Raw genomic sequence first — 18,658 nt, forward strand, 5'->3', positions numbered from 1 at the left:
CATTCATATTTCCTAATGTCTGTGAATAAAATTCTATGTCTCCTGTATTACTTCTGACAAATGTGTTACTGGAACACATTTTATATGTTCAAAAACATAATATAACAGGACAGACCTTCCTGAGATTGGTGATGTATAATGTCAAAAGTTAAATTTGGGCTTCATATATCAAAACTTACTTAGAAATACTTCTTTTCATTGAGAACAAGATAAACAGATTTTTCAAAGAAAAGGGGTTTTCTCCTCTTGAGAGCCCTTTTAAAATGCAGGAGCTGCTTAGCATTGCTTCAAATACAATAAAGTTGAAATGAAATGACCATAAAAAGGAAAAATTACACAAATTGCAGAATGGCTTAAGTAGTTGCTTTGCATTTGTTCTAGAGTATATGCTGGCTACTCCCACTCTGAAGTGAGGAGCAAGCAGCTGAGAAAGGTAGAGTGGGAAAGCTGAAAAGCTTTCTGTTATGGGTTGAATTGTGTACCCCCCCCCAAATTCCTATGCTTAGGTCCTACTGCCCCGTACCTCACAATGTGACTTTATTTGGAGACAAGGTCTTTACAAAGGTAATCAAGTTAAAATGAGAAAATCAGGATGATCCTATCTTAATCAGTGTGGGCTGGTATAATAAAAATACCAGAGGGACTTCCCTGGTGGTCCAGTGGTTAGGACTCCGTGCTTCCAATGCAGGTGGCATGGGTTCGAACCCTGGCTGGGGAGCTAAGATCCCACATGCCACACAGCGTGGCCAAAAAAAATTACCAGAGACTGCGTGGCCTATACAATAAACATTTATTTCTCTTGGTTCTGGGAAGTCCAAGATCAAGGTGCCAGGAGATTCCGTCTGGTGAGGACCTATTTTTCAGTTCATAAATGGCCATGTTCTCACTGTTTCCTTATATGGTAGAAGGGGTGAGGGAGCTCTCTGGGGTCTCTTTTATAAGGGCACTAATCCCATTTATGAGGGCTCCACCTTCAAGATCTAATTACTGTCCAAAGGCCCCACCTCCAAACACTATCACATTGGGAATTAGGTTCCAACATATGAATCTTGGAGGGGCACAAACATTCAGTCTATAGCTGACCCTAATCCAATATGACTGATGTCCTTACAAAAAGGGGAGATTTGGATATAGACACATATAGCAGGAAGATGATGGGAAAAGGCACAGGGAGAAGATAGCCATCGATAAGCCAAGGAGAGAGATCCTTCCCTCATAGCTCTCAGAAGGAACCAAGGTCTGCTGTTAGAAAACAGAGCTGCACTCACTCACCTACACATAAAGCTCAACAATTTTTGGTTCCTTTATACTAATAAGACACAAGACATAATTTGCTCTCTCCTTCATATAAGACATTCCTATTAACCCATCAGCCGAGTATGGACTGTAGTGTACTCCCAGGCCTTCCCATTCTCAGGGGATCCAAATAAATTCTCAGTCAAGGTCCAGGCAAGGCTTTCTTTCCCATTGTGATGGCTAATTTTATGGGTCAACTTGACTGCACCACAGGGTACCCAGATATTTGAACAAGCATTATTCTGAGTGTTTCTGTGAGAGTGGTTTTTTTTTTTAACATCTTTATTGGAGTATAATTGCTTTACAGTGGTGTGTTAGTTTCTGCTTTATAGCAAAGTAAATCAGCTATACATATACATATATCCCCATATCTCCTCCCTCTTGAGTCTCCCTCCCACCCTCCCTATCCCACCCCTCCAGGTGGTCACAAAGCACTGAGTTGATCTCCCTGCGCTATGTGGCTGCTTCCCACTAGCTATCTATTTTACATTTGGTAGTATATATAAGTTGTGAGGGTGTTTTTGAATGAGATAAACATTTAAATCAGTAAACTGAGTAAAGCAAATTGGCCTCCATAATGTGGGTGGGCCTCACTCAATCAAATGAAAACCTCACTACCTCCCCTTCCCCGTTCAAGAGCACACTTTCCTGCCTGGGAGCCTTTGAACTGGTCCCTGGTTCTACAGCAGCTACAGGTCTTTGGACTCAAAATAGACATTGGATCTGCAGATTTTAGACTTGCCAGCTTCCATAATCATGTGAGCCAATTCCTTATATATATATAAAAATATACCCTATTGGTTCTGTTTCTCTGGAGAACCCTAATACACCCATCCTTCCTTATGTAGCCAACAATTCATTTTCATCATACAAATTTACCAACTAACTTTTGTAAAATTACTGCTATGGATTTTGTGAAATATTTCTCCATGTTCAAATCCTTTCAGAAATGGTCTGGGTTTAAGGAATAAAATATAAATATACATCAAATGAAAGAGAGATTAAGAAGAAAATTTCTGCCTGGAATGCACTTGTTTTGAAAAAAGGACACTGACAGGCCATCATAAAAACTCAACAATTGGGGCTTCCCTGGTGGCGCAGTGGTTGAGAGTCTGCCTGCCGATGCAGGGGACACAGGTTCGTGCCCCGGTCCGGGAAGATCCCACATGTCGCGGTGTGGCTGGGCCCGTGAGCCATGGGCGCTGAGCCTGCGCGTCCAGAGCCTGTGCTCCGCAACGGGAGAGGCCACAACAGTGAAAGGGCCGTGTACCGCAAAAAAAAAAAAAAAAAAAAAATGGGTTAAGTAAAATGTTTATGTTCATCATGGACTGCACTCATTGTGTGTTTTATTTTTCATTTCCTTGGTGCTTTGTAATCACCTGTTAACTATCTTTTATAGCTGATTAGTCATCTTTAAAATTACTATGTGTCTCATATTACCTATTATTAAAATGTTATCTTAACAATAAAAACCTTAATTCTGATACATTGAATTTTAACATTTTTTTCCTACTCTCTCTCTTTTTTTTTAACCTTACACATGTCACAGGTAACCTAAAACCTAAGTTAAACTATTTGAATACAATTCAGAGCTGGGGAATTGGGTAAAATGGATGCTCTACAAATGATCTTACATGAGCTTTCTGAATCAGAATGTAACAAATTATTATTTGTTCCCCTTGGCTCTTTCCAGAAGGATAGAGATTATCATGTAAAAGTCAGGCAATTTCTGCACTCTGGCTGAAAACCCTGGGAATTTAGTTTAGCCTTAATAAGTAATAACAAAATTTTAAAAGGTTCTATTGCTTTTCATTAACATTTTATCATTATTCTTTATACCATGCTAAATGATTTAGCTTTATTTTTCTATTATCATACAGTATTGTATTTCTTTCTTCCTTTCTCTTTCACAAACTGATAAATGCTCTTGGGCAAGATAAGAAGACACAGCCCTACAATGCCCAGCAATGGAGTCTGTGCTAAGCTACAAGTGGCTAATAGAAAGATTACATAAAAATACCCATAATTTTTCAAAACTTGTATAGTGGAAGACTGCAATAAATTAAAGGATTATATATGAGTTAATATCACTGCATAAACTTAACCCTATCAATACCCATCGTTTCTTACTAAAGATAAGACACTATATTTGGATGCCTAGAGAAAAATTCTGATTAAATGATTAACTACTTATAACTTTTTTCCAGATACCTGCAAAATTGTTTCCTTATAAATTGTTCTTCAAAAGCAATAGGAAAGGATACAGTGAATTCCCTGGAGGTCCAGTGATTAGGACTCCGCACTTTCACTGCCCAGGACTCGAATTATATCCCTGATGGGGGAACTAAGATCCCACGAGTCACAAGCAACACGGCCAAAAAACAAACAAACAAAAAGCATATGTTTTGGAGACATTCCCCAGTACTTCGAGGGTTTGAGGAACCTTTGTCTCTTGAGAGAGGAATATTTTTAGAACCTCCCTCTTTCCACATGTGGACTTTGAGTCAGAAGATCTGAAGTCTCAGTCTACCACTGCCTAGCTGTGTGAGATCTTGGACTTGTGACTTAGCCTCTCATTCTTATAAAAAAGGGAGTAGAAAACATTTGCCCTACATGGCTACTGAGAGGATTCAGTGGGATAATGTACATTATGATAGTTTAGAGCAGCCAGGTGCCATGGAAATAAAATGTGAGACACAAATGTGAATCACATCTGTAATTACAATTTTTTCTGGTATCCATATTAAAAAAATTAAAAGTGAAATTAATTTTAACAATATTTGTATTCAACCCAATATATCCAAAGTATTATTTCAACATGTAATCAATACAAAAAATTATGGAAACATTTTACATTCTACCTTCTTTTCACACTAAATCTTTGAAATTTGGTGTGTATTGTACATTATAGTACATTTCAATGAAAGCTAGACATATTTCAAGTGCTCAACAGCCATCATGTGGCTGGCAGCCACCCAAATGAATAGCATAGGTAGATATCTGAATTAATTTGTCACATCAACTAGTTGATCATTGAGCAGGCAAAGCATAAGGGATCTTACCTAAGCTGGTGACATGGTTGTTGCAGACTCTGGGGGCTTCACAATTTTTCCTAAGGGAGGCATCATCTCCTTTGGTATGCTGAACTTAAAAAAAGTCAAACAACACTAAAATGTATAAAGTTAATGTCTCTCCACACCATTCCAAAATTAACCAATACTATTAACAACTACAGATAACATCTGGGGAGGTGTGCTTCATAAGACGTTTTAAAAAGTCAATCCTTTTATTGCCTGTAGATTTTCACCTATGATAACCTCTAAATTCTACCCCTCTGTTTTGGTTACCATTTTCATACAGAAGACATTTTTCTTTCCCAGCTTCTTAGTTCTGTTAAGAAATAACATTAGGTACTTTGCTTTATACAATACTTAGTACAGACTGCCTGAATATAACTTTTTATATATTTTAAAATATATACTTACTATTTGGGCTCTTTTCATCAGTGATGCCTTTTTATCATGTGGCTGAATGAAGAAATTAGAAGTCAGATTTAGTTTTGACTGGCTGGTGTTTCAAAGTCAAATTACACAGTCAAATTACAAGGTCATCAAAATTCTTACTCGGAAACTCAGTCGTCTACTGACAGTTTTCAAAACAGTGGGTTGTTTCCTTTATCTAGAATTTATATTAAATGTTACATTTCACCCCAAAGAAAGCTAGATTTTGAGCTCTGTCAAAAAGAAATACGGGTGGGGCGGGTGGCAGGAGGTGGGCACGCAGTGTCTGCAGCGTATACAGCTGAGAAAGCATTTCCTAAAGGCGGTGCTGTGCGTAGTTAGTAGATAAATATTTCCTGCCTTCTGAGAATGATAATCCTATGAAAAGTTAAGAAATGGGAAAACAGACTTGTATTATAATAGCTATGGTAGGTGTAAACAGAAGATTTAACAAGACTCCAGTAAACCGAAATGTACTACGCCCACAAAGAAAGTTGAGAAATTTGTAAAACGACTTAAAGAAAGAAAAAAAAAAAAAAGCTAGACGTAATTATTATTAAGGCTTTCCTGCTCCTTCAGATTGCAATGGCAGTTGTTTTCCCGGCGCCCAGAACAGTACTTAGTACGTACTAGGTGCTCAGTGAATAGCAGGATTCATCGCAGGATTAGGCCTTCCGGCACTACTACCGCACCACAATGTAGTCAAAATACAAAAAACGAAAATATAAAAGCTCTTAATACAATTAGGAGTCCGCGGAACGAGGGTTCTACAGAAAAATAAGCCGTACTACATATACAATATTTTGTTCTCCCAGTGTTTACAACTAGTGGGCGCAGGTCTTTTCCCCGCTTGTAAAAGTCAAAAAAAAAAAAGAGGATTCTACTCTGAAGGGAAGTCCCAAGCACTGGTCAGAAGGCAGGATCCGAGGACACTAAAGAATTAGGTAGGAGAAGCCCCATGATATTCCAGCCCAAACACACACTACGCCCACCACGCAGGCGCAGGAAGGGGCAGAGCCGAAGCGGGCGGAGCCGAGAGGCGATTCGCCGGATTCGGAAGGGCCCGCCCTCCGTCTCGTGTCAGGCGATCACGTGGCCGTCTAGGGCCGAAGGGCGGAGTTCCACTCTTTTACAGCCGCGCGCGCTAGCATTCCTGCGGCTGCGGGGACGAACGCGTATTGCCTGTGGACCTCACGCGAGGCGCCGGAGCCACAACTACGTGAGTTCGCTACAAGGATTGCCCGCTTCCATCCAGTAAGTGTGAGAGAGGTGACCGGAGTGGGTCCGCTAAACTAGCCGCTTTGGGCTCCCACCGGCCGGAAGTCGGGTACTCGTGTGACAGCTGCCGGGCCGCTGCCGGGGTCTAAGTGAAGGGGCTGTTGAACGGTCACAGGAGCCGGGACGGGGAGGGAGGTGAGGCTCGGGGCTGCCCCATTGGTTGGATCTGTTTTGGCGCGCTGTCCCGTCCGCGCTCTCTATTGGCTGGCGGGCACAGTCCCTGTGGCGCGCTCAGCGGTTGGAGGGACCTGGCGCGCGGCACCGGATCTTCTGCCCAGGTTTTGGTTTCTGGGTCTCTGTCCGTTGGCCAGCTGGCGGGGTCGCGGGGCCGTTTGTGTGCAGCTGCTTGGTGTGAGGGCCTCCGCCTGGGCGTGCCTGGCTGTCGGGATGAGGCGGAACATCCACCCTCTTGACCAGTAATTAACTGGCGGTGATCCAAGGGGGTCTGCAAACTGGGCTCATGGGACAAGGTCCCTGAATTCTGCGTCCCCCTTAAAAAAAAAAATTGAACTTGGTGACACTGGTTTCACCAGTTTATCAGGATTTCCTTGGACCCAGTCCTATGCCAGAGTTTTCAATCTAGTTGTTTAAAAGAACTAGAGAATAAAAAGTAAGGACGCGAGGTTTCTGGCGGGAGTGTGATGAACAAGTGAAGGATTAGATTTGATCTGTGGCTTTCAACTTTTTAAATCTGGACATGTACTAAAGAACATTTTTTACATCGCAATTTAGGATGCAACCCTCCAACTAAATTAGAACCTTCGCTAAGCAGTATTTATTTCTCATATGCCCTGCACTCTGACGTTTTCTCGTCTGTTTAGTTACATTTTTCTAAACAACCACTGAGTGATTTTGGAATCCCAGGCTGCAACCCGCAGTTTGAAAATCATTGCCTTGGCTCAGCTCGACCAGCATTTGCTTAATATTAACTAGAATAGAAAATAGGGTGCGTCACACAATTCGATTTTCTTTCCTAAACATTTTCGTTTGCGTTTGTGTGTGCTAGGGCACAGTGTAAAGTGTATTCACATGGGATGGGTCATAGTCAAAGTTTAAAAGCCACTGCACTGGGTAAAGAAAGGCATGCCACAGAAATCAAGGAGATCTGTTTGAGGGAGAGACATGGCTGGGGAGTTCAAAGTTGGGTTTGGAGTGAGTCCGGCCCAGTGGTGTGGTTAACAGCGTTACATAGCCCTTTGTCTCTTGCTCCCTTTTCTTTGCTTCCACCAGTGTCTCAGTTCATGATGGTGGTTACACATTCCCTACAAATGTAAATGCATAATCTTATTTGATTGGATATTAAATCACTATTAAGTTATTGCTGGTTACCAGAGCCAAGTTTATTATAGCTTAAATCTGCCTTTGAAACAGTAGAGTTAGGATGCTGCTCTTGACTTGGGCACACCCAAGTATCTGTGTTTTGCTTTTCCTGGTGACTGTTTTTCAGATCTTTTTTTAAAAATTATTTATTTTTGGCTGTGTTGGGTCTTCGTTGCTGTGCGGGGGGGCTTTCTCGTTGAGGGGAGCGGAGGCTACTCTTCACTGTGGTGCATGTGCTTCTCATTATAGTAGCTTCTCTTGTTGCGGAGTATGGGCCCTAGGCGTATGGGCTTCAGTAGTTACGGCACGTGGGCTCAGTAGTTGTGGCTCGCGGGCTGTAGAGCGCAGGCTCAGTAGTTGTGGCACATGGGCTTAGTTGCTCCGTGGCATGTGGGATCTTCCCAGACCAGGGCTCAAACTTGTGTCCCCTGCATTGGCAGGTGGATTCTTAACCACTGCTACCAGGGAAGTCCGTTTTTCAGATCTTTGACAGCCCTGTATTTAATCCAGGACACTGTCATGTTTTGTAAGTTTGTTTAGAATACAGATTTTCCCTTTTGTAACAATACTTTTCCAGCCAGAATTAATTGTATGTGTGTGTATAGAGATACTAAGTGTCATTAGCTTTAGTCACTTGTCATTGACAGGGCTGAGTTTGGGTACAGTGAGAAAAGATAGTTCCATCATTTTTTATTGCTATGATTTTTTAATTTTTATTTTTATGATTGTACTTTCAACAACAACAAAAAACTAGGTTTCACTTTCTGATGCAGACCATATTCTGTTTTTGAATTACTGGTCTTCTGTTCTTCACCAGGTGTACAATGAATCACAGTATGAAGCAGAAACAAGAAGGAATCCAAGAGAATGTAAAGGTATGTGATGCAGTCACTTTAATTTGTTATAGAAAGCTTGTAGTTAGATGTTTTTTGACATAATTTAGTCAAATTTAACCTGAATATAATTTCTATGAACGTTGAATTAATCAGTTTTTAGTCTGAGGGCAAGTAACAATAGAGAACTGTTTAAAAATTAATTATGGTTGAATATTAAGTTTTCTGATCCACATACATGGGATGTCTTTCCATTTATTTAGGTCTTCTTTACATTCTTTCAACAATGTTTTGTTGAAAGAAAAAAGTTTCAACAAAGTTTTTTGAGTTTTTCACTTTTTTGTTACATTTTTTCCTAAGTATTTTATTCTTTTTAATGCTATTGTAGCTGGAATCATTTCCTTAATTAAATTTTTGGGGTGCTCATTGCTACGGTATAGAAGTACTATTGATTTTTGTACCTTGATCTTGTATCTTGCAACCTTGCTAAACTTGTTTATTCTAATAGTTTTTAGTAGATTCCTTAGGATTTTCTATATATAAGAAATGCTTTGTTTCTACTTTTACTACATTTCATGAAATGATTTTATTAAAATCCTTTTTGTGTATCTTCAGATTAGTGTCTTTGACCACAGAGACAGTTTGCATTATATTGCGTATATTTCCAAGGTATATGCTTATTACCATCCGACTTGCTCATTTTGCCACACTTTTTGAATCCCTGTATTATACTGTCACTGGAAATCATGTTCCAAATGTTTATTCTTATAACAATAAAGACAGAGCTTAATTTTGAGTTTGTAATTTTGACTGGCTTCGCTCTTCAGGTTCTAAATGAATTCTCAACTTAGCTAGGGGGTCCTGCCACACAACTTAGACTATATGTATTCTCAGGATTCCTGGGAATGAGACTACATTGTTAAGAAAGTGTACCAGTTTCCAGATTTAAATTCAATGGTATAAATAAAAGCCTTTTTGTAAGTGAGAGCAGGTGCTTTTTGATAGGCTGCTTTGTTTACCTTGCCTTAGTATCTTCCTTACATTATTTTTCGTGAATAATTTGCATCGATAATTTGTGAATTTTATTCCATCAGCTTTCATAAAGGGTGATGGCATCTTCCCACTGTGCTTTGTATGTGTGTGTTTTTAAACTTTTTATTATGAAAATTTTTAAGTATTCAAAAATAAGAGTCAATAGTATAATCTCATTTTACTTCCCCCATTTTCAACAGTTATCAGTATATGGCCAGTCTTGTTTCATCTCCATCTCCATTCACTCCCCCTTTCCTCCACTGAATCAAATCCCAGACAAATAATTTATGTAATTTCAGCAGATTCTAACAGTTAAAGAGAAGTCTAATATTTACTATCTATCTATAGTACAACTATCTGGGATATAAAAGGATCTGGGTTCTGTTTGGTTGTGGTTCTGCCTCCAAAACTGTGATGTTGGGTGAGTTATTTAGCATCTCAGCCTCAGTTTACTCATCTGTAAAATGAGGGAGTTGGACTGAAACTAGGTCTGTAAGAGTACATTTTAGGAGTTCACGGATTCCTTGCCAATTATACACAAAATTCTGTGTGAGTATGCTCTTTTGTTTTTTTTTGAGGGGGTTCATAGAATCTCAAATTGTTTTCTAAAAAGATTACGACTCAATATATAAGAACCTTTCTGGCTGTAAAGAGCTTATTATTCTAACACATGATCTATATGAATAAAATGATAATAGCAATATTGCATTTGGACGGCTGGATGCTATAAAGCTTACAGTTGTGAAAGTTAAATCTTGGAAGTGGTCATTTAGCTGGCTTCTTTGGCCTTTATGAGTAGCAAGCATTTAAATAAATTAACACCTCCTATTATTAAGGTTCCAAAGTTGTATTTTCTTCTATTTGTCTGGACAATGTTGGCTAATCTGTAATCTAAATTATATCTGAAATGTTGGTGTAATATTTGTTCCCACAGTAGCCAGCATTTGTTCTTCAGTTAAATGGTGAGATAATAATCAGCAGTAGAAACTTTACCGTGGGAAAGGTGAACTCTAGTCCTGTGAAGCACAGTGTGGAATCAGTAACTTTCTCACGCTGCTTCGGTGTCATGTTCTTGCTGACCTTGTTTGAGTGTTCACCATTGTTTGCTATCCCGTGGTGGCAGTATAACTAATGATTTTTTGCAAAAATAGAGAGACCTTTTAGATCAGGAAATATACAGGAAGGTATTTACATATTACAAGGAAACCATTTTTTTTTCAAAAACAATAGCTTGTGCATTTTAGAGTGTTTGTATGCCTCAAGCACTGACATTTTCTCTGCTGATGAATGGGCTTGAAGCAAAACTGTTTCTGCAGTCAGGTAAAGGTTGAAGGGGGGAAGCGGGTCTTCTTACATGTGTAATATTCTTTAAAGTGATATTCTTTCGGTGGATTCATATAAATGTGTTAGGGACTATTTGCAATTTAAAGGAAGCCTGAGATGAATCCTTTTGATTAGGGGAAAGTATTTTGCAGTGTAAATAATTAACCTTTTCCTCCAATTTACCTCTTTTGTGGGTAGCATTAAACGTTATGATGTTTGGTAAATTTCTAGTTTCTGTGTAGAAGATCTTTTTAAGAGGGAATACAAATATTCCTGTTTTATTGGAATTTCATCATACATGGTTTGGAGTACTAGAACTTAATGTTATACATTAATGACTTACATGACTATAGCAAGAATGTCCATTGAAATGGAAGAAGAGCTACTTGTTTGTGTCAAATTTGGGTAATGTGATTTATTCTTAGAATTTCTTCAAACTTTATTATAATTTTAGGGAAATAATAAGCTTGCTAGTTGATCAAATCATATGTAGCATTATAAAAGTATACAGCAGATCAAACATTAGTGTCCTTAGCATTTTTTTTTCTTTTGTAAATTACAGTAGCACTGAGATGTTAACACTCCATATAGGAACTCAGTAACCAGATAATTCATTATCTTGACTTTCAGAGCAGTCCTGTTCCAAGAAGAACTCTGAAGATGATTCAGCCTTCTACGGCTGGATCTCTAGTCGGAAGAGAAAATGAGGTGTGTATTATTGAGCTAGAATGGGGTACAGATGATGCTACCTTTACATTAAAAACATTTCAAAGAGTTCCTTCGTCAGAAATACCTAAATCATTGAAATTTGGAAATAATTTAAGGATAACAATTGTATATTCCCCACAAAAGTGGTTTTTGTTTTAATTTTTCCATTTAGGAAGTTCAAAAGTGGTATGAATACCTGTAGTAGAACTGGGATAATGTAATAAGTTATGAGTTAACCTATAGGCATTATGTTTGATTTTTTTTTAAGAATAAAATGTTAGATTCAATCATTTACCCCTGTATGTAAATGATGAAATCATGGATGAGGGTTTCTAGACTTTTGAAATTAGTGCCTTTCCATGGTACTGAATCATTTAAATAATAAAAATAAATTCAGCTAAGCCTTAGGCTCAAGTCTAATTCAAAATAGTTGATGTAAATAAAATTCCTAAAATATAACTATACATTTTGGTAGAGTTTTGAATTGTGTAATTTCTTAAAAGGGCCAAAGATATCAGAAAGATAGAGATACGAGTGCTTTCGGTTTTTTAAAAATCTTTATTGGAGTATAACTGCTTTACAATGGTGTGTTAGTTTCTGCTTTATAACAAAGTGAATCAGCTATACATATATCCCCATATCTGAGTGCTTTAGTTTTAATTCATAAGAGACTAAATTGCCCAGCTTTCTTGTTCATTAAACAAAATGACTGATGTATATATTTTCATTATAGTTGGTTAAAAGCTTGTCCAAACGGAAACATTGGAACGACCAGTTAATATCTAAGACTTCCAGCTCTGGAGTTGTTACTGACCCAGAACACAATGAAAATAAAAATCTTGGAGGCGTCACCCAAGAAGCATTTGATCTTATGATTACAGGTATGGAAAAAAAAAAAGTGTGTGTGTGTGTGTGTGTGTATATGGCTTTTATTTTAAATTTTTTAATCAAAATAAGGGTAAATATTATTTGTTGTACTGTTATGAACTCTTCCCACAGCTTCTTAATTTATTAGATATTTTACTTTTATGTTTTTGATAATTTAAGATTTTTTAACGTGGAAATATATAAAATGGTGTACATTTGGACAGGTCCTACTGTTTGGTAAATCCAGATATGTATGAAATATTAAAGAAAAGGGAAGTGATTAATATGGCAGCTCTGATATTGGACTTATAAGACTTGGAAATAGTCTTTTCAGAAGAAAAATGTATAGAGATAATGAATTTGAAGAAAAGATACCAGGAGAATGAAATAAGGGGACAATAGGAATAATAAGGGGAGTGAAGGTGAATGAGAAGCACGTGGTTATAATACATACTAGTTTCTAATGGCAGTGGGGATCAGAAGAGGAAGTTAATGATGCTTTATAAGTATTATGGAAGGTGATCACTTCTGTCCTAACCATGGGTCATTATTACTGAGGAAAAAGATTGAGCCTAGAGAAGTTAATTGTCTTACTCAAGGTTATAGTGACATTTGGGCTCATTTCGAGTCCCCTGAGGACAGTGAGGGGAAAAATAAGTAGACAGTGGGATTTCATTTATTGGATTTCATTTATTGGGTTGGCCAAAAAGTTCGTTCAGGTTTTTCTGTAAGATGTTAAAACCCCAATGAACTTTTTGGCCAACCCAATAGAAAGGCTGACTGCATACAAATAAAGAAGCTCTAATAATAATGTAGAATAAACAACAGGATTTGTGACACTCATATCTGATTTGGCTAAAATTAATGAAGATTGGTGGGAAAAAAAACACTGAAGTTAATTATGGAAATAAACAACTCAACTATACATTATATTGCTAACATACCACATAGATGAAAAACATTAATCCATGCAACTTGAACACAGAACTCTGACTGTAGACCCTCAGAGGGCTATACTGTGAGGATTAAAAGAACTATAAAGAAATCTCGAATTTAATTTTTGTTGGCAGTGGTATTGGTGTAGTAGCAGTTTGGGTAAAAATTTGTGTATATTTTAGGATTGAGCAAATGAGTAATATGTTGATATTGTTGGGTCCATGGTATGGTTAAGGGAGATACAGTATATAAAGGGGAAGGAAAGGAAGAACTCTGTTGTGGAACTGGAATTGGGAGTGTTGGTATAAACTGATGAGTTTTTAAAAAGAACCTTTCCTAACTGCCAATGAAAGAGCCCAGAAACAAATGACACCCGAATAATAAGAAGCACCATCACATCGAGTTCTTGGTTTGTAAACACTATTCTCCACTAAAGCTCCCTGGAGAAATGGCTGCTTCCAGCACTGGGGCAGGGAAACTACAGAGCGAGCTTGGAATCTCTTGTGTTAGAAAATACGGAAGTACTCAAAACCTGATGGGTGCCGGTTATAAGGACAAGGAGTCTGCTTGAAGGGATTCCCCCCTGGCTAAATTTGGGAAAATTTGAGCATCAAAATGAATAATGACAAGAATGGATTATAATACATTGAATTAAAAAAGAATACATGAATCCATACTGGTAATTTTCTTTTGAATTGGGGTAGGGAAAGTTCTTTTACAGAATAATGCCAACTACTAAATGTAGAAGGAACAAGAAACATCAGTGGAGGAAAATTGGGTGAAAGGTTGTTAGGGAACTGGATATTAATACCACAGACTCAAAAATTTTACTCCATAGATCATTTATTTGTTACTAAAGGAAAAAAGTATCTTTACAAGGGAGAAATCATCTTAATCAAGCGACCAAATTTAACATCTCCAGTATTGTGACCAGTTAGTATGTGCTTCTTTGGTGATACACTGAGAAGGATACAACATTCTTACACAGTGTTCCTGCCAACTTGTGTAGCTTGAATTTCATCATGGAAATGGACAAATCCAAATTTAAGGACAGTGTAAAAATAACTGATCTGGACTTTTCACAAATGTGAATGTTAAATTAAAAAATATGAACACACAAAGCAAATGTTGCAAACACCTTTAACAATCTAGGTTAAAGTTATATGTGTATTGTACTTGTGTTTCAATTCCTTTGAAGGGATTGAAATCTTCAAAATGTTGGGAAAAATAAGAGAAAAAAACTGACTTGGCTTTCTAACATTAATCTTTAAAAAAATGGGTATTACTCAGTACTGAAGGATATTGTAAACTTTTAAAAAATAGACAAAAAAGTTATTGGTTTTTTCTTTTTAGTTATTGGGCTTTTACAGCAGTATACAACAGTAATGATTTTCAAAGTTACATGTAAAACAATTTATTTTAGAAAATCCATCCTCTCAATATTGGAAAGAAGTGGCGGAAAAACGGAGGAAGGCTCTCTATGAAGCACTTAAGGAAAATGAGAAAGTATGTACTGAATATAATTTGTGGAATTTTTAAACATTCCAGGATTATTTTCTTTCTGCTGCCCAGGATATTTTATTAGAGCAATATAAACTAGCTTTAATGTTGTCTTAATAAAAATTTAAGTAGGCAACTCTGTTACCAGAACTATTATACAAAAAGAAGCCTATTGTGTTGAGAGCCAAAGACAGCACCTTTGTTAGGAACTTTGTGCTAAATGTGTGTCAGCTATATACTTGGAGGCATATAATTTGGTTTATAGCGTAGCAAATCTATGAAAAACTGAACTTTTTGATTGATGTCACATAGCTTCATAAAGAAATTGAACAAAAGGACAATGAAATTGCCCGCCTGAAGAAGGAGAATAAGGAATTGGCAGAAGTAGCAGAACATGTACAGTATATGGCAGAGATAATAGAGGTAGGTATTTTAACATTCACCTGATTCAGAGGCATCTCTTTTTCTATAAAGTTGAGGCAGTAGTGTGATCAGAAAGTGTTTGGGCTCTAGAAAGAGATTTCCCGGGTTTGAGTCCTAGCCCCCTACCTAGCACCATTAAGTTTGAGTCAAGCAGGTTATTTATCCTGTCAGGGCTCCATTTTCCTCATTTATAAAATGGGAGTAATAGTGCCTACCTTTATAGGCTTGCTATGAGAATAACAAGTAGAGAATAGGTAGAAAATTGAGAGAATTGCCTGTACATAGTGAGAGCTCAATAATTGTTAGATGCTATTATTATGAAGCAAAAGAACACCTATTTTCTTGTAACGATATAGAAAGGAATACTTACATCTGAAAAACATATGGAAAATTATATTTCACAGTTGTCATTTTCAGACAGGTCGTTTTTTAAAAAAAATTTTTATTGGAGTATAGTTGATTTAGAGCGTTGCGTTAGTTTCAGGTGTACAGCAAAGTGAATCAGATATATATATATATATATATATATCTCTACACAGTTTTTAATTTAAATATAATGCCAATGAGATATTACTGTCATTTATAAAACTGGTAATTGGTGTACGAAATAACTTCGGTCGTCTTATCTGACTTTTTTTTTTTAATTTGGAAGTAGCTACTGTGTTTATAAGAATTAGCCTGATGACTGTTACTTTACCAGTCTTAAAAAATAGGTCTTAAACTTATTCATGTCTGCAAAAAATTATCTTGCTGTTGGGGAGGACATTTTTCATATCAAAACTTCTCTTGTACTGAATTTCTGCCGTACATTTTAGTGCCATGACAGAACTCACGTCTGAAGTTTTCATTTGGAAGTACTGTAGTAGCTCTCTTAACTGCCATGGAAGTATTGGTCCAAAGCAGATGGGAAATCAGGAAACCTGGCCCTTTACTGTAGATAGTTGGAGAAGTACTGATTTAAATTGTATTCTGAAAGCATGTGAGTACTTAAAAAAAAAATAAGCAACTTTTTAAACACTGTGACTTCGCAGAAATATGATCTAATACGGTTAGCACTTTGATCTAACAAACACTTGACTGCATGTAAGTGAATTTAATATAGAGACATTATGAAATGAACCCTCATTATAACATTGAGGGTCAGTTATATCAGCATACTGATAATGGGCTTGGATTGTGAAGTTTTTACAATAAATTATTGGTTTATTCTTTACAAGAGACTGAATCAAGAACCTCTGGATAACTCTGAATCACCGGATAGTCAGGAATTTGATTCTGAAGAGGAAACTGGTGAGGATTCTGAAGGAGAAGACTCAGAAATTGGTACATGTGCTGAAGAAGTTGTCTCTTCCTCTACAGATGCAAAACCGTGTGTGTGAAATTCAGTAATAGTGACTCATGAGAAATATACTGCCAACGTTCACCTCCACTGTAGTTCTTTGTAGCAGAGCAAATAACTTTATAATGAAAACTTGGACTCAGACTTCCTCGTTTGTATCCTGGGGCCCTATTATTGTATTAAAACACAAATACTATGTATTTTTAATCTACGGTGTTGTTTTGTGTAAATAGCATTTTCTCAGTTGTCAGACATGACTTGTGTATATGATAAATAAACTTCATTCTGTTGAGCTTTGTGTATATCTTGAAGAATGAAGTATAAGGAGTCTGGGTAGAAACTTTGTCTATGTCTGTGCTTTTGTTTTGTTTCCTTTCTAATCTGCTAACTAGCTTGGAGGAAACAAGGGGAAAATGAATTCTCCCTTTTTATACTGAGATAGATAGCTGAGGTTTTACCTCGTAAACCTGGTTGCACCTCAAGCTCACTGGAGGGAATGTTGATTTCTAGACCCCATGCCCAGGTAATCTAACCCAGTAGGAGTGTGAGCATCTGGGGTCAAAGGCTCCCCAGGTGAATCTGAGTAGCCAAGTAAAGGCTGGTATGATCATACCCTTCTTGGAAGCTTAAAATGTTGGGGTGGTGTTGGTAGTCCTCGAGAGAAGCAAAGTGGGGAGCAGATGAAGAGATGCATGAATAGCTAAGGGTTCTGAAACTTTCTATCTGCACATTTCACATACTGGTGTAGACAAAGTATGTCTACTGAAGGAATACGAAGTAAGAGTAGGGTGAAATTCAGGATTTCTCATATGTACTGTTCTGAAGGAAGAAAAGGACAAAATAAAGGGAAATTGTTTGCAAAGTATACAGCATTGGGATTAAGATCTGTGGAAAGCATACAAGAAGCTTTGTATAAATTGGCAATAAAGAGCAATGTCAAGCTTTAAAGGATTACTTTAGGCAAGTTATTCTTATAGAACTTTAATTTTCTTATCTCTGATATTAAGTCCACCTCTGTTTTTGTGAGAATTAAAACCTTTACTAGAGTGCCTGATCTAAATGCTTAAATAAATATTATTAATCTGTAGCAACGCTGTCCAATAAAGTTTTCTGGGATGCTGGAACTGAGTTGTCCAGTATAATAACCAGGTATCCGTGTATGGCTTTTGAGCACAAAATGTGGCTAGTATGAATGAGGAACTAACATTTTAATTTTTTAAATTTTAATTTATATTTAAAGAGCCATGTGAGGTCAGTGGTTACTGTAATAGTACAGCTGTTTATGTTTTAGATTTGGGCCATTAGCCCAAAGAAAGAGGAGAGCTAAGTAGAATAGGATGACTTGGCAAATAAAAAGTATTTCTGGAAAATGTCAAAAATGGATTGCCAGGATTTGGTGGCAGGGAGCAAAAGAGGAAGGAATTGAAGAGGGTTTTAAAATTTAATGTCAGAGCCAAAATTATTAATCTTCTAGAAGAAAATATTGGAGAAAATTTTAGTGACCTTGGATTTGGTAAAGGTTTCTCAAAAAGCACACAAAAATCACGAATTATACCATAAATCAGACTGCATAAATAAAAATCAAAAACTTCTTTTTGAAAGACTTTTAAGAGAATGGAAAGACAAGCCACAGACTGGGAGAAAATATTTGCAAAATATACCCAACAAAGGATTTCTATCTATAAAGAACTTACTACTCATTAAGTAGACAACCTTATTTTTTAAATAGAGGAAATATTTGGACACTTGCAAAGCATATGTACAGATAGCAAATAAGTACGTGAAAAGATGGCAACACAGTCCTTAGGGAAGTGCAAATTAAACCTACAGTGAGATACTGTTATGTGCCCATCAGAATGGCTGAAGTTTGAAAAACAAAACTTGACCATACCAAGTGTTAAGGACGTGAAGCAACTGGGCCTCTCCGGTAGTGCTGGTGGCAATGTTAAATGCCACAGATGCTATCGAACTGTTCGGTAATTTCTTAAAAGTTAAACATACACATTCTGTATGATCCGGCCGTTCTAGGTATTTACCTAAGAGAAATGAAAGCGTATGTCCACGTGAAGATTAGCAAATAAAGCCCTTGTGCTCAAATTCTTATCGTGGATATGCTTCTAAGAAAATCCAAATGTTGGAGAGAGATGAGCTTACGAGGGACAGCAAAGGACAATAGTAACCATTTGTTAAAATTTTGGAGAGCGATTTTAAAAACATAGCTTAGCATAAAAATGCCTCAAGGCCCAAATCTGAACCTCTGTTTCTCATCAGAGGCCTGGCAATATTTGACTCTTCAAACTACG

The 18,658-nt window shown here is 37.3% G+C and overlaps 1 protein-coding gene across 2 annotated transcripts; it reads left to right on the top strand.

The window, feature by feature from the left end:
- The first annotated feature begins 5,920 nt into the window (after window positions 1–5,920).
- GMNN (geminin DNA replication inhibitor) lies at window positions 5,921–17,442 on the top strand. 2 transcript variants are annotated; one of them, XM_024752029.1, is made up of 7 exons: window positions 5,921–6,050; window positions 8,212–8,269; window positions 11,213–11,290; window positions 12,024–12,171; window positions 14,517–14,599; window positions 14,906–15,016; window positions 16,234–17,442. In XM_024752029.1, the coding sequence occupies exons 2-7, from the start codon at window positions 8,219–8,221 to the stop codon at window positions 16,393–16,395; spliced, it is 633 nt and encodes a 210-aa protein (XP_024607797.1). In that variant the 5' UTR covers window positions 5,921–6,050; window positions 8,212–8,218; the 3' UTR covers window positions 16,396–17,442. The 2 variants fall into 2 exon arrangements, with proteins under 2 accessions (XP_024607797.1, XP_024607798.1); XM_024752030.1 differs by having other exon boundaries at window positions 5,935–6,015.
- Window positions 17,443–18,658: the final 1,216 nt, after the last annotated feature.

Source organism: Neophocaena asiaeorientalis, unplaced genomic scaffold, assembly GCF_003031525.2.
Source record: "Neophocaena asiaeorientalis asiaeorientalis breed wild unplaced genomic scaffold, Neophocaena_asiaeorientalis_V1.1 scaffold165, whole genome shotgun sequence".
Classification (NCBI taxonomy): Eukaryota; Metazoa; Chordata; class Mammalia; order Artiodactyla; family Phocoenidae; genus Neophocaena; species Neophocaena asiaeorientalis.

Coding starts and splice junctions, on each gene's coding strand:
- GMNN (XM_024752029.1), top strand. CDS start 8,219: ATGAATCACAGTATGAAGCAGAAACAAGAAGGAATCCAAGAGAATGTA. Junction 11,291..12,023: donor TAGTCGGAAGAGAAAATGAG/GTGTGTATTATT, acceptor TTTTCATTATAG/TTGGTTAAAAGCTTGTCCAA. Junction 15,017..16,233: donor ATATGGCAGAGATAATAGAG/GTAGGTATTTTA, acceptor ATTCTTTACAAG/AGACTGAATCAAGAACCTCT.